The sequence below is a fragment of the Ammospiza caudacuta genome, chromosome 3 (genome assembly GCF_027887145.1).
Source record: "Ammospiza caudacuta isolate bAmmCau1 chromosome 3, bAmmCau1.pri, whole genome shotgun sequence".
In the NCBI taxonomy this organism is placed as follows: Eukaryota; Metazoa; Chordata; class Aves; order Passeriformes; family Passerellidae; genus Ammospiza; species Ammospiza caudacuta.
Window position 1 is genome coordinate 118,545,884 of NC_080595.1, and position 13,560 is coordinate 118,559,443.

At 53.0% G+C, this 13,560-nt stretch overlaps 1 protein-coding gene across 1 annotated transcript in view; it reads left to right on the forward strand.

Annotated features, from left to right (window-relative positions):
- The first annotated feature begins 275 nt into the window (after window positions 1-275).
- The window catches only part of ASXL2 (ASXL transcriptional regulator 2), a 50,447-nt gene continuing 37,162 nt past the window's right edge, over window positions 276-13,560 (forward strand). The window contains exon 1 of the mRNA XM_058801894.1: window positions 276-476. Within this exon, the coding sequence (XP_058657877.1) occupies window positions 420-476 (57 nt within the window). The 5' untranslated portion in view covers window positions 276-419. The remainder of the gene's footprint in view (window positions 477-13,560) is intronic.

The following is a 13,560-nucleotide window of genomic DNA, read 5'->3' on the forward strand; positions in this document are numbered from 1 at the left end:
GAGGGAGCGGAGGCTGCCGGTGACACTCGATGGCGGCGGGACAGCGGAGCTGTTGCCGATGGCAGCCAGGGAAGGACACACCAGCACCACACCAGAGCGGCACCACCGCCATCTTCGCCGCCCCTCAGGCGCCGCCGCCATCTTTGCTCGTCCCTCCGAGAGGCGGGAACGCGGCCGGGGCAGGGCGGGGTGGGCGTGGCTTCCTCAGACCACGCCCCTCCCCGCGCCGTGGGCGGGGCCGGCGGGCGGGGTCACATGACCGCGGCCCGTGCGCAGCCGGAGCCAACATGGCGGCGGCGGCGGGCGCTGGGGCCGCCGCTCTCGGCGCCGCTCGCCTTTGAGGGGCCGCCGCCCCCGCCCCGCCGCCCGCCGCGCCCGCCCGACACCCCCCGAGCGCCCCGAGCCCCGCCGCGTCCGACATGAGGGAGAAGGGCCGCAAGAAGAAGGGCAGGACCTGGGCAGAGGCCGCCCGGACGGTGCGCGGGGGGGCCGCGGGGCGGGTCGGAGGCCGCGGGGCGGGTCGGGGCGCTCCCGCCGGGGCTCGGGGGGGCGGCGGGGCCTGCCCGGCCGCCTGCAGAGCCGGCGGGGTTATTGTGACCTGGGCTCCGGTTGTTCCGTGCTTCCCGGCCGGGATTGCCCCGGGGAGCGGCGTGGGGGAGGGATTGCCGCTTGGATTTGCTGTGGAGAGCGAGGGGGGAAGTCAGAGCTGCCAGCAAGTGAGAGGCACCGGGGGTTTTTCCGTGTTTGCCGTGTTTTTTCGGTGTTTGCGGTGATTTCCGACACGCTCGGGTGCTGAGCTGCCCCCATTCAGCAGAGCTGCACATGTAAAAAGCGAATCTTTGCCTCTCGCTGTCCCAGCTGTACAAAAATTTGTCGCTGTCCTGGGCCGGGCACGGAGGGTGGAGAAAAGGGAAGTTCGGAATACGGGACGGGAATGAGAGAGGAAAACTCCGCAGGTGCGAAACGCTGAGCTCTGAGAGCTCCGCTCGCCCTTCCCAGCTCGGGATAAATCCCCCTCTCGGAGTGGAGGAGGAGCTGGGGCTTGGGAACCCTCCTGGAAGAGGGATCTGTTCAAACAAGACTTGAAAAGGCTGCCTGGGGAGCAAATGTAAATAGAAACCTGCGGCTGGGACTTGCAAGGGGTATTTTAATAAATAAATTCACTTGGACCTCGTGTTTACAGCGTGAAAGGCATCAGGGGAGCTGCTGTGTTCAGGAGATTCAGTGCAGGTGGAGATTTTTAAGAAATAATTTGCTGGCTTGCAGGCAGTTGCTCTGTGTGTAATTTTAACATTTTGTTTTGAAAGAACAGTGGCAGGGTCTCCAGGAGAGGGTAAAAATGGGATCAGCTCTTTTCCAGCCTCTGAGCATCCACTGAGCCCTTCCAGAATCCACTTAAGGGCTGAACTTATTCTCCACTGAGCCCTCTCCCCCCTGCAGGCTGCACCTTGCCCAGAGCCAGGAAAAAGGAGGAAAGGATGAGCAAATCCCTGCCAAAACCCCAGCTCTGGCAACCCTGTGTGCTCAGCAGCAATGCCAGGGCACTCTGGTCAAACTCCAGCTCCAGACTGCCCGGGTTTGGCTGAGTTTTGGGGCAGAAATCCTGCCTGGGGTTCTGGTTGTGTGCTGGGCTTGCAGGGAAGGTTTAAAGCTGTGCTAGGGAAGGTAAAATCTCTCAGGTGCCTTGTCCTGCTTTTGGAAGGTGACATAAAAGCGTCCCCGGGCTCAGGAATGTCTCCAGGTGTCCCCTCTGTGTGGGGGTTCCTTTCCTGAGCTTTGGGGTGACCCCCAGGGTGACCCCTGGGGTGCAGGGGCTGGGCCTGGGGCTCTGCTTGTCCAGGATCCAGCTTGGAAAAGCCCTCCCAGCCCAGCTGTGCCCAATGCCCACCCTGTCCCCAGCCCAGGGCACCCAGTGCCACATCCAGGACACAGGGGTGGGCACCCCAAACCTCCCTGAGCAGTTCCAAGGCCTGAGCCCCCTTTCCATGCAGAAATTCCTCCTGGTGCCCCCCCTGAGCCCATTTCCCCTTGTCCAGAGCAGCTGCTGCAGGGCAGAGAGCTGGGGGCTCCACCTGCTGAAAATGACCCCAAACCATCACAGAGGGCCTGAGGAAGGTCATTGACAGAGATCTGAACTGCAAACAGCTCCAGGCAGAGATTGCTGGAACCTCACAGAATCCCAGGATCATTCAGGGTGGAAAATCCCTCCCAGCCCATCCAGTGCCAGCTGTGCCCAGTGCCCACCTTGTGCCCAGCCCAGGGCACTCAGTGCCACATCCAGGTGCCACCTGCAGGGATGGGCACTGCCAACCTCCCTGGGCAGCCCCTGCCAAGGCCTGAGCACCCTTTCCATGCAGAAATTCCTCCTGATATCCACCCTGAGCCTGCCCTGGCCCAGCCTGAGGCCATTTCCCCTTGTCCTGTCCCTGTTCCCTGGCTGTCCCCTGCAGTCAGGGACCTGTGCAGAGCCACAAGGTCCCCCCTGAGCCTCCTTTTCTCCTCTCCCAGCTCCCTCAGCTGCTCCTCAGACCTGGCTCTCCATGCAGGCTTATCCTGAGGAACTCCCCAGCTCCCTGCAGAGCAGCCTCAGGCCATCCCAGCTGCATTTTCTGGTCCCTCTCCTGCTCTCTCACCTCTGCACTGCTGCTCACAGGTGGTTGAGGCAGCTAAACCAGCAAAAACATTGGTTTTTTTTATAATTAACTTCTGGTGCTGATCTGTTCTTGCTCCACTTTAGCCCTCCTGGCCAGGAGTTTGGGGTTAGGTCTCCTCCAGTTCTGCAGTACATTGAGGTGAATTATACTTGAATTAACTGAATTAATTAATTTAGCTCAAAGGTGAGAGGAGGGAATTCCATGAAACTGCTGTGGAGAGCTGTGGGCCTGCAAACTGGGGCAGCAGGAGGTGAGGGAAGGTCCCCAGGAGGGCAGGAAGTCACTGTTGATAAACAGCCTGTTCTCATTTCCTGCCTCTCTCTGCAGCTGCACTGAGCTGGGACAGGCTGCTGCCCCTGCTGGGACAGGGCTGGGGTCCTGCAGCTCCAAACCCACCTGCAGGAGGTGCTGGGACAGGGCTGGGGTCCTGCAGCTCCAAATTCACCTGCAGGAGGGGAGCAGCTGCTGCTGCTGGGAGTTCAGGGGGTGGGCAGCACACAGTTTGTGTTCAGGCTGTGCCAGGGCTGGAGTTGTGCCAGGTTCAGGTTGGGATCCTGCACCCAGAGCTGCTCCAGGGCTGGAGCCAGGCTGGCAGAGCTGGGGGTGCTCACCTGGATGGGAGAAGGATCCAGGGAGAGCTCAGAGCCCCTGGCAGGGCCTGAAGGGGCTCCAGGAGAGCTGCAGAGGGACTGGGAACAAGGCATGGGGGGACAGGAGCCAGGGAATGGCTCCCACTGCCAGAGGGCAGGGCTGGATGGGAGATTGGGAATGAGGAATTGTTCCCTGGGAGGGTGGGCAGGCCCTGGCACAGGGTGCCCATGGTGCCTCAGGTTTGGCTTTTCTATTTTTCACATTCTGTGCTGCTTTAGTGTGTCCCAAATTGGACCCAAGATGAACCAAACTGGTCCCAAAATGAACCCAAGCTGAACCAAAATGGTCCCAAAATGATCCCAAAATGGTCCCAAGATGAACCAAAATGGTCCCAAAATGAACCCAAGCTGAACCAAAATGGTCCCAAAATGGTCCCAAGATGAACCAAAATGGTCCCAAAATGGTCCCAAAATGAACCCAAGATGAACCAAAATGGTCCCAAAATGGTCCCAGGATGAACCAAAATGGTCCCAAAATGAGCCCAAGATGAACCAAAATGGCCCCAAAATGCAGAACCAGGCACGGGGTCTGTCACTGGGATCAGTTCTGCTCCATTTGCACCTTGCAGTTCATTGTCCCATTCCAGCTTTAGCCCATGCAGTCCCATCCTTGTTTTTCTCTCTCCTGTTTGTGCTCCTGGGCTGAGATTTGGGTCATTTGTCCTTGGTGCCCAGCTGGAGCAGGAATTGTTTTGTGTCCCTGCTCTGTGCCCAGAGCTCAGCATCCCTGATATGAAACCCAGACCCACACACTAAAGCAGCACAGAACGTGAAAAACAGAAAAGCCAAACCTGAGGCACCACGGGCACCCTGTGCCAGGGCCTGCCCACCCTGCCAGGGCACAATTCCTCATTCCCAATCTCCCATCCAGCCCTGCCCTCTGGCACTGGGAGCCATTCCCTGGGTCCTGTCCATCCTTTGTAAATTCTCTCTCTCCATCTTTCCTGTTCACCCCCTCAGGCCCTGCAAGGCCACCCCAGAGCTTTCCCTTCTCCAGGTGAGCAATCCCAGCTGTCCCAGCCTTTCCTCAGCAGAGCTGCTCCATCCTCTGCTCACCTTGGTGCCTCCTGTTCTCCACAGCTCTCACTACCTCGTTGTTCCTGGGAAATGTCTGGAGGCTGCTGTGGAGCCCAGGAGGCTCCTCCTGGAGAGCCTGGCAGGGTTTGACACATCTCAGGGAGGTTCAGGGATTAATCCCAGCTTGCAGAATGAGCTGATACCTGAAGCTGGTAAAGTCTTCCTGTTTTGTTTGTTTTTTTTTTTTTTGTTTTTTTTTTTTTTTTTCTGGAGGTGATTGTTTGTTGCTCTGTTGGGCTTTTTGGTGGTGCTTTATGTGGTTTTCAGCCCCTGAGGATTATCACAGCTCCTTCCCTGATCCCAGGCTGTGGCTGAGGATGAATTTCCAAGGCAGACGCAGTGCTGAGGTGAGGGCTGCTCTGTCCCAGCTGTGAAATGCCTTTGCAGAGGTTTCTGAAGGCCAGGGCAGGTGGTGGCCCCAGCTCTGGCACAGCTCTGTGTGTGCTGCCAGGGAATCACCTTGGCACTGCTTCCAGGGAAACAGCTCCTGCCTGGGCAGGGCTTGGCACAGACCCTGGCACACGTCCATGGAGAAGGGCACTCTGCTTCACTCCTCACTCACACACATCCCCAGGCAGCTGCAGCTCTTGGAGGGATTTTTCCTGAATTTTTTTCAAGCTTTTCCTGAAGGATTTCAGGAAAATCAGGTGCCCCTCACTGCGTGCTGGAGACCTGACAGGAGAGACCTGAAGGGAATGGAGCTGGGAAGGGAATGGAGCCCCAGGAGGGGCTGAGGGAGCTGGGAAGGGAATGGAGCCCCAGGAGAGGCTGAGGGAGCTGGGAAGGGAATGGAGCCCCAGGAGGGGCTGAGGGAGCTGGGAAGGGGCTCAGCCTGGAGAAAAGGAGGCTCAGGGGGGACCTTGTGGCTCTGCACAAGTCCCTGACAGGAGGGGACAGCCAGGGGACAGGGACAGGACAAGGGGAAATGGCCTCAGGCTGGGCCAGGGCAGGCTCAGGGTGGACACCAGGAGGAATTTCTGCATGGAAAGGGTGCTCAGGCCTTGGCAGGGGCTGCCCAGGGAAGTTGGCAGTGCCCATCCCTGCAGGTGTCACCTGGATGTGGCACTGGGTGCCCTGGGCTGGGGACAGGGTGGGCATTGGGCAAAGCTGGCACTGGATGCTTTGGAGGGATTTTCCAGCCTCAGGGTCTCTGGGGTTCTCTCACTTCCCAGTACAGCCAGATTGCAGCTCTGGGCTCAGCTGCATCCTCTGCCACCTGCACTTCTGCTCCTGGCAGTTGTAGTGAGCTGAAATCTGCTTTGAGCTCATCCTGGGCATCTCTAACGCACAAATGGAGGCTTAAAAATGGTTCCTGTGTGGAGACAGAACCTGTGCAGGGTGAGGGGGAAGTGTAATCCCCTCTGATGGCTGCAGCAAAGCAGCAGACTACAAAATCCTCCTTCCAGTCACAATAATCCCATTATTGGCCTGCTGTTTGCAACACTCATTTCCAAGTTCCTTTGCTCCTGCTGGGAATTTTAACCTCTTCCCGGGCTCTGAGGTGCTGCAGGTGCCACCCCTGCAGCTGTGGCTGTGCAGGTGCTTGCTGGAGCTGGGTGAAGCCCATTTTTCATAGGTGGGGCTGCTTTGGTTGTAATTACAAGCCCAATTAGCAGCACAGCAGTTCCGCAGCTGCCCCAGGGGCTGGCTCTGGGCCTGGCAGGGCTGCCCACCTTTCCCAGGGTGGCAGAGCAGCTGGAAAAGCCCTGGGCTGTGCAGAGCAGGGAGAGGTGGCTGTGCCTGGAGGGGAGCCCCAGGTGTGCCCCCGGTGCCTCTGCCAGCAGTTTGTGATGCTGTGAAAATTGGAATTCCCAGGTGGAAATGTGAGCAGCTCTTCTCCACTGCTGTGCTCCAGGAGACAAACTCAGAGCTGGTGAAGGACCCCAGAGATATTCCCTGTATTTTATAGAGTCACAGTTTGGGTTGGAAAGGAGCTTAAATGTGACCTCACGCCATGGCAGGGACACATTTCACTGTCCCAGGGTGCTCCAGCCCCAGTGTCCAACCTGGCCTTGGACAATTGCAGGGATTCAGGGGCAGCTCTGGGAATTCCTTCCCAGCCCCTCCCCACTCTCCCAGGGAGCAATTTCCTTGTTTAGAGCCATAAACGTGCTGTAGGTGTGGATTTTACCACAGAGCTCTGCCACACTTTTGCTTGGTCTGTCTTGTGAGGAATGCTATTCACTTTAAAAAAATTTTAAAGGTTTATTAAAACCTTGTCAAAAATACAACAGCAGACTGAATAGAGAAAAAAGGCAGAGGAGTTTCTCACCATGTGCTCACCCCACAAGGAGGTTTTGCCTTTTAACCCTTTAGCCCTTCCCAACGTTGTGTCCATTGATTAATTTTTATTGTCCAGTGGTGGAGTTTAAATCCCTAAATCTTGATTGGATGTCAGGATGCCATAGTGACAATCCCACCCTCCCAAAATCCCAATCCCAGGGCACTCTCTGATAACAACACAAGGGGAATAAAAGATAACTGTAAATATAAAACTTCTCCTAACATATATTTACCTTTTTTAAGGTGATATTTACCTTTTATGATGATATCTACCTTTTAATTGTGAATCAACCATGGCATCACTCATCTGTCACGGTCTGGTTCCTGTGATTTGGGCAGGTGGGGGATAAAAGATAACTATTAATCTATAAAACTACTCCTCATATATATGCAGGATATTTACCTTTTAATTGTGAGTCAACCATGGCATCACTCAACTGTCACAGTCTGGTTCCTGTGATTTGGGCAGGGGGGGTAAAACAAATCTATAAAACTTCTCCTAACATGTGTACATGATATTTACCTTTGAATTGTGAGAGTCATTCATGGCATCACTCATCTAACTCATCTATCACAGTCTGGTTCATGGGATTTGGGCAGGAGGGGGGTAAAAGATAACTATAGATCTGTAAAACTTCTAACATGTCTACATTATATTTACCTTTTCATTGTGAGAATCAGCCATGGCATTGCTCACAGTCAGGTTCCTGTGATTTGGGCAGGGGGGGTAAAACGTAATGATAAATCTATAAAACTTCTCCTAACATATATATATGATATTTACCTTTTAATTGTGAGTTACCCATGGCCTCATCACTCATCTGTCACAGTTTGGGTCATGGAATTTGGGCAGGAGGGGGGTAAAAGATAACTATAAATCTATAAAACTTCTTCTGACATGTATATTTGATATTTACTTTTTATTGTGAGAGTCACCCATGACATCACTCATCTGTCACAGTTTGGGTCATGGAATTTGGGCGGGGGGGGGTAAAACATAAATCTATAAAATGTCTCCTAACATATATACATGATATTGAGCTTTTAGTTGTGAGAGTCACCCCTGGCATCACTCATCTCTCCCAGTCTGGTTCATGGGATTTTTGCAGGGGGATTCTGGAGCTGCTGCAGCCCTGGGGCAGCTCCTGCTGCTCAGGCTGTGCTCTCCTCCCCAGGCAGCTCAGCCCTGCCCCTGAGCATTGCAGGGCAAGGCTTTTGCACTGTAAAACCCAACATCAGTGATATTTCTTGGTATAAAACCCTAAACCAGTGATGTTTCCTGGTGTAAAATCCCAGGCTTGGTTTAGCTTGGAGGCACCTGAGGGATCACCTGTGCCACCCCTTTGGAGCAGCTGCAGGAGGTGGAAATGCACCTGGTCACAGCTCTTTGGTGGCTGGGACAAGTAAATCAAATAAATCAGCTCCTGTTAAATGTGCTTGGATGTGCTCTCAGAGGGTTTTGTGATTTCCTCTGCCATATCTCACTGGCAGGGCCAGAAGTGATTCTTTGGCTGTATCCAAGTCCTATTCCCTTATTGTCTTTCTCCTGAGCTCTGTCCACTCTGTCATGGAATGGTTTTGGGTTCTGTCCAATGAAATAGTTCTGAGTTCTGTCCAATCTCTCATAGAATGGTTTTGGGTTCTGTCCAGTATTTCATGGAATGGTTTTGGGTTCTGTCCAGTCTGTCATGGAATTATTTTGAGTTCTGGCCATTCTGTCATGGAATGCTTTTGAGTTCTGTCCAATGGAATAGTTTGGAGTTCTGTCCAATATGTCATGGAATGGTTTTGAGTTCTGTGCAATGGAATGGTTCTGAGCTCTGTCCAGTCTTTCATGGACTGGTTCTGAGTTCTGTCCAATATCTCATGGAATGGTTTTGAGTTCTGTCCAATGGAATGGTTCTGAGTTCTGTCCAGTCTCTCATGGAATGGTTCTGAGCTCCCTTTGGAGGGTGTTGGGGTTCAGGGAGGTTCAGGCTTTCTCCTTCCTCCTGCTCTCATGTGCTTGCATCTGATTCTGCAGCAGAAGCAGAAGAATCATTGGGTCTTCATCTGTCTCTGGTAGTCCTGGGGTTGTTTATTCCCATGGCATGTTTATGGAAAGAGGGAAATTCAAATTGTGCAGACCCCAGTGTGGCCCAGTCTGAGGTGTTGTTGTGAAAATTCAAATTGTGGAGACCCTTTCCCCTTCCCCCTCTCAGAGATTCTGCAAGGAAGAATTTCAGTTCAAGGGTTTGGCTTGTAGGTGATTTGTAAATAAAACCAGTAACAAACTGCTTTTATTTACAGTCTCAACACACAGGACACTTCCCTTAAATGTGCTTCAAATGTCATTTCTTGTGACACTTCCCTTAACAGGGCACCAAATGTCCTTCAAATGTCATTTTTGTGACACTTCAGGCCACTGAGGCTTCCTGTCCATCTTTGAGCTGCTGTTTCCTGCAGGTCTGTAGGCAGCTTTTTGTGTTTTCCAGCCTTGAAAGGAAGGGATGAGGGCTGAGGTTTCCCCTGTGCTCCACATGGGAAGGAATATTTATCTCTAAGTTGTGAGTTTGATAGTATTTTATTAATACTGGCAGCTCAGTCAATGAGCAGCAACAAAATACAGCACAGCAATGGGAAATGGTGACACTGGGACAGTGGTGACAATGGGAAATGGTGACATTGGGACAGTGGGAAATGGTGACGTTGGGACAATGTTGACAAATAAAATGGTGACAGTGGTGACAATTGGAAATGGTGACATTGTGATAGTGGGAAATGGTGACGTTGGGACAATGTTGACAAATAAAATGGTGACAGTGGTGACAATTGGAAATGGTGACATTGTGACAGTGGGAAATGGTGACATTGGGACAATGTTGACAAATGGTGACCCTGGTGACAATGGGAAATGCTCCAGCCCTGTGCCAGCTCCATGGCTGAAGGCAGGCACTGCTGCAGGGCTTGAGCTCAAACATGAATTTATTCAATATTGACAGCTCAGTGTCAGAGCAGTGCTGCAGGTCTGCTTGGTGTGAACCCCAAATTCCTGTGCTGTGGGGGCAGCCTGAGTGGACAGCCAGGAGTGGTGCAGGTCTGTCTTAGGAATAATAATTACAACTGATAATTATCTCTTGCTGATAATTGTCACTATAGGACATGAAATAAATCAACAGGAAAACTGGAATCTCCAAGGGAAAAAGAAGGACAGTTTAATTTCTGACTCCAGCATTTATAGATTTTCAAAAGTGACAGTGGATTGGAGGATGACAGTGCCACCTCTCCAATGACACTGGACAAACCAACAGTCCATCAAATGTCTCCTCCTCCAGAAAAGAATGTAAAAGAATGAGTTATTTACAGAAAACATGTGAGAAAGTTCCTCACAGGAATGTAAACATCAGAAGGCTTAGAAGAACAGGGTGACAGATAATTCACTCTTAGATCCCCTGTACAACCTTCTCAAACCCTCAGGGATGGCACAGAGGGGTTTTTGGGAAAGGCCACCCTGTTAGTCCCCCCAGCAGACACAAATCCCTCTCCCACCTCATCCCCAGGTTGTCCTGGTGTTCTACTCCAACCCCACCTTGGAGCTGTTCCAGTTTATCTGCTGGGCTGAATCCAGGGGTGTGAATTTAGGGGTGTGAATTCAGAGATGTGAATTTAAGGATGTGAATCCAGGGGTGTGAATTTGAGGATGTGAATTCATGGTGGTGAATTTAGGGATGGGAATTCATGGTGGTGAATTTAGGGATGGGAATCCAGGGATGTGCATTCAGGGTTGTAAATTCAGGGATGTGAATTCAGGGGCATGAATTTGAGGATGTGAATTCAGGGTTTGTATATTCAGGGGTGTGAATTTAGGGATGTGAATTCAGGGATGTGAATTCAGGGTTGTGATTTAGGGATATGAATTTAGGGATATAAATTTAGGGATGTGAATTCAGGGGTGTAAAATCAGGGATGTGAATTCAGGGGTGTGAATTTAGGGATGTGAATTCAAGGATGTGAATCTAAGGATGTGAATTCAGGGTTCTGAATGTAGGGATGTGAATTTAGGGATGTGAATTTAAGGATGTGATTTCAGGGATGTGAATTCAGGAGTGTAAATTTAGGGATGTGAATTCAGAGATGTGAATTCAGGGTTGTAAGCTCCCAGGCCAGAAGCTTTGAGTGCTTTTCTAGGGGGTCACTCCTGCTTTTCCCCACAAAAATCCCTCCTAGCCAGCAAACCTCTCCTGGCCTTTGGGGCTGCTGTAACCCTGTTGGGATTTTTTCAAGGAGGAGTTGGGCTGGATTGCTGTGGGTCTCTTCCAGCTCAGGATATCCTGTGATTCTCTGGAGCTGTTTATTCTCCACTTAGAGCTGGAGGAGCTTTGGAAGCTGGTGGGAGCTCAGGGCAGTTTCAGAATGCTCATGGAGTCTTTTGGTTGGACAAGTTTTCCACTGATCCAGAAACTGAAGAAGCACCTCAGTGTCCTTGTGGAGGGATATTTGAAATGAAGCATCAGAAATCAGAAAGTTTAGAGGGCAGGGATGGATGGGGTATTGGGAATTGGGAATTGTTCCCTGGCAGGGTGCCCAGAGCAGCTGGGGCTGCCCCTGGATCCCTGGCAGTGCCCAAGGCCAGGCTGGACACTGGGACAGTAAAGGTTGGGCAGGAATGTGCCCAGGGAAGGAGGGAGGTGACTCTGGGATCCCCCAGCTGAGATGTCCCCAGGGAAGGAGGGAGGTGGCTCTGGGATCCCCCAGTTGGGCAGGGATGTCCCCAAGGAGAGAGGTGACTGTGGGATCTTCCAGCAGGACAGGGATGTCCCCAGGGAGGAGGTGACTCTGGGATCTTCCAGCAGGACAGGGATGTCCCCAGGGAGGAGGTGACTCTGGGATCTTCCAGCAGGACAGGGATGTCCCCAAGGAAGGAGGTGGCTCTGGGATCTTCCAGCAGGACAGGGATGTCCCCAAGGAGGGAGGTGGCTCTGGGATCTTCCAGCAGGACAGGGATGTCCCCAGGGAGGAGGTGGCTCTGGGATCTTCCAGCAGGACAGGGATGTCCCCAGGGAAGGAGGTGACTCTGGGATCCCCCAGTTGGACAGGGATGTCCCCAAGGAGAGAGGTGACTCTGGGATCTTCCAGCAGGACAGGGATGTCCCCAAGGAAGGAGGTGGCTCTGGGATCTCCCAGTTGGACAGGGATGTCCCCAAGGAGAGAGGTGGCTCTGGGATCTTCCAGCAGGACAGGGATGTGCCCAAGGAAGGAGGTGGCTCTGGGATCTTCCAGCAGGACAGGGATGTGCCCAAGGAAGGAGGTGGCTCTGGGATCCCCCAGCTGAGATGTCCCCAGGGAAGGAGAGAGGTGGCTCTGGGATCCCCCAGTTGGACAGGGATGTCCCCAAGGAGGAGGTGACTCTGGGATCTCCCAGTTGGGCAGGGATGTCCCCAAGGAGAGAGGTGACTCTGGGATCTCCCAGTTGGACAGGGATGTCCCCAAGGAGAGAGGTGACTCTGGGATCTCCCAGTTGGGCAGGGATGTCACCAGGGAAGGATGGAGGTGGCTCTGGGATCTTCCAGCAGGACAGGGATGTCCCCAAGGAGGAGGTGACTCTGGGATCTCCCAGTTGGGCAGGGATGTCCCCAAGGAAGGAGGTGGCTCTGGGATCCCCCAGCTGAGATGTCCCCAGGGAAGGAGGGAGGTGACTCTGGGATCTCCCAGTTGGGCAGGGATGTCCCCAAGGAGGAGGTGGCTCTGGGATCTCCCAGTTGGACAGGAATGTCCCCAGGGAAGGAGGTGGCTCTGGGATCTCCCAGCAGGACAGGGATGTCCCCAAGGAGGAGGTGGCTCTGGGATCCCCCAGCTGAGATGTCCCCAGGCAGGGAGGTGGCTCTGGGATCTCCCTCCCCTGCTGCTGCTCCAGCCCTGTGCCAGCTCAGTGTGAAATGTGCCCTTTAGTGGCACCTGGCTCCTGATGCCACAGGATTGTCCATCCCTCCCTGACCTGCTTTCTGCCTAAATCCTGGCCAGCATTTGCCTAATGGGATGAGTGGAGCAGATCCTGCAATCTGGGTCAAGTCCTTCATCCCGCCGGGGCTCCTGTTGTGTTTTCTGGGGGTGACTGAGACTGAGCAGCAATTTCACATCCTCTGGAGTTTTTTAGGGCTGACCCGCTTGTGTGCCAGGCTGGCATTGCAGGGTGATGCCCTGCTGGCAGCAGATGGGCAGCTTCTCCCATTTCCATGGTGGCTGCAGCTGGAATTCCCTCCTGGATGTGAGGCTGAGGTGGAACCAGATGATCAGGTTTTGCTGCCTGCCTCTGCAGAGCTTGTCTGAGCCCGGTGGGAGCTGCTCAGCTGCTTGCATTCGTGGATTCAGGAAGTTTAGGTTCTATTTCCAGGAAGGAACCCGAGTGGAAGTGCTGATTGTGTTTATAACATCAGTTTTAAATCCAGTTTTAAATCCTTCTTTGTATAAGGGAATAACCAATAGGACGAATTCCAGAGTGCATTTTTGCCAAAGCTTTGCTGGTGTGAGGTTCTCCTTCACATCCAGCTGTGGAGGATCTCTGGATTAAACCTTGATGGGCTGATAAAAACACCCCCAAACAACCCCATTAAACCTTGATGGGCTGATAAAAACACCTCCAGAAAACCCCAACCACTTCAAACACGGGTTTTAATTGTGAACACTGCCTGATCCAGGTTTATGTGGGCAGCACTTGCATCTCTCAGAGCTTTCCCAAATGCATCTCTCAGAGCTTTCCCAAATGCATTTCTCAGAGCTTTCCTAAATGCAGCAGAGTGTGGTCAGCTCCTTCATTGACAATGAGCTTGGCTCAGTTGGCCAGAGCTGAGTTCCCTCTCAGACTCTGTAGGATTTTATTTCTTTACACACAGTGACTAAAATGACTCGGGTGAAAGATC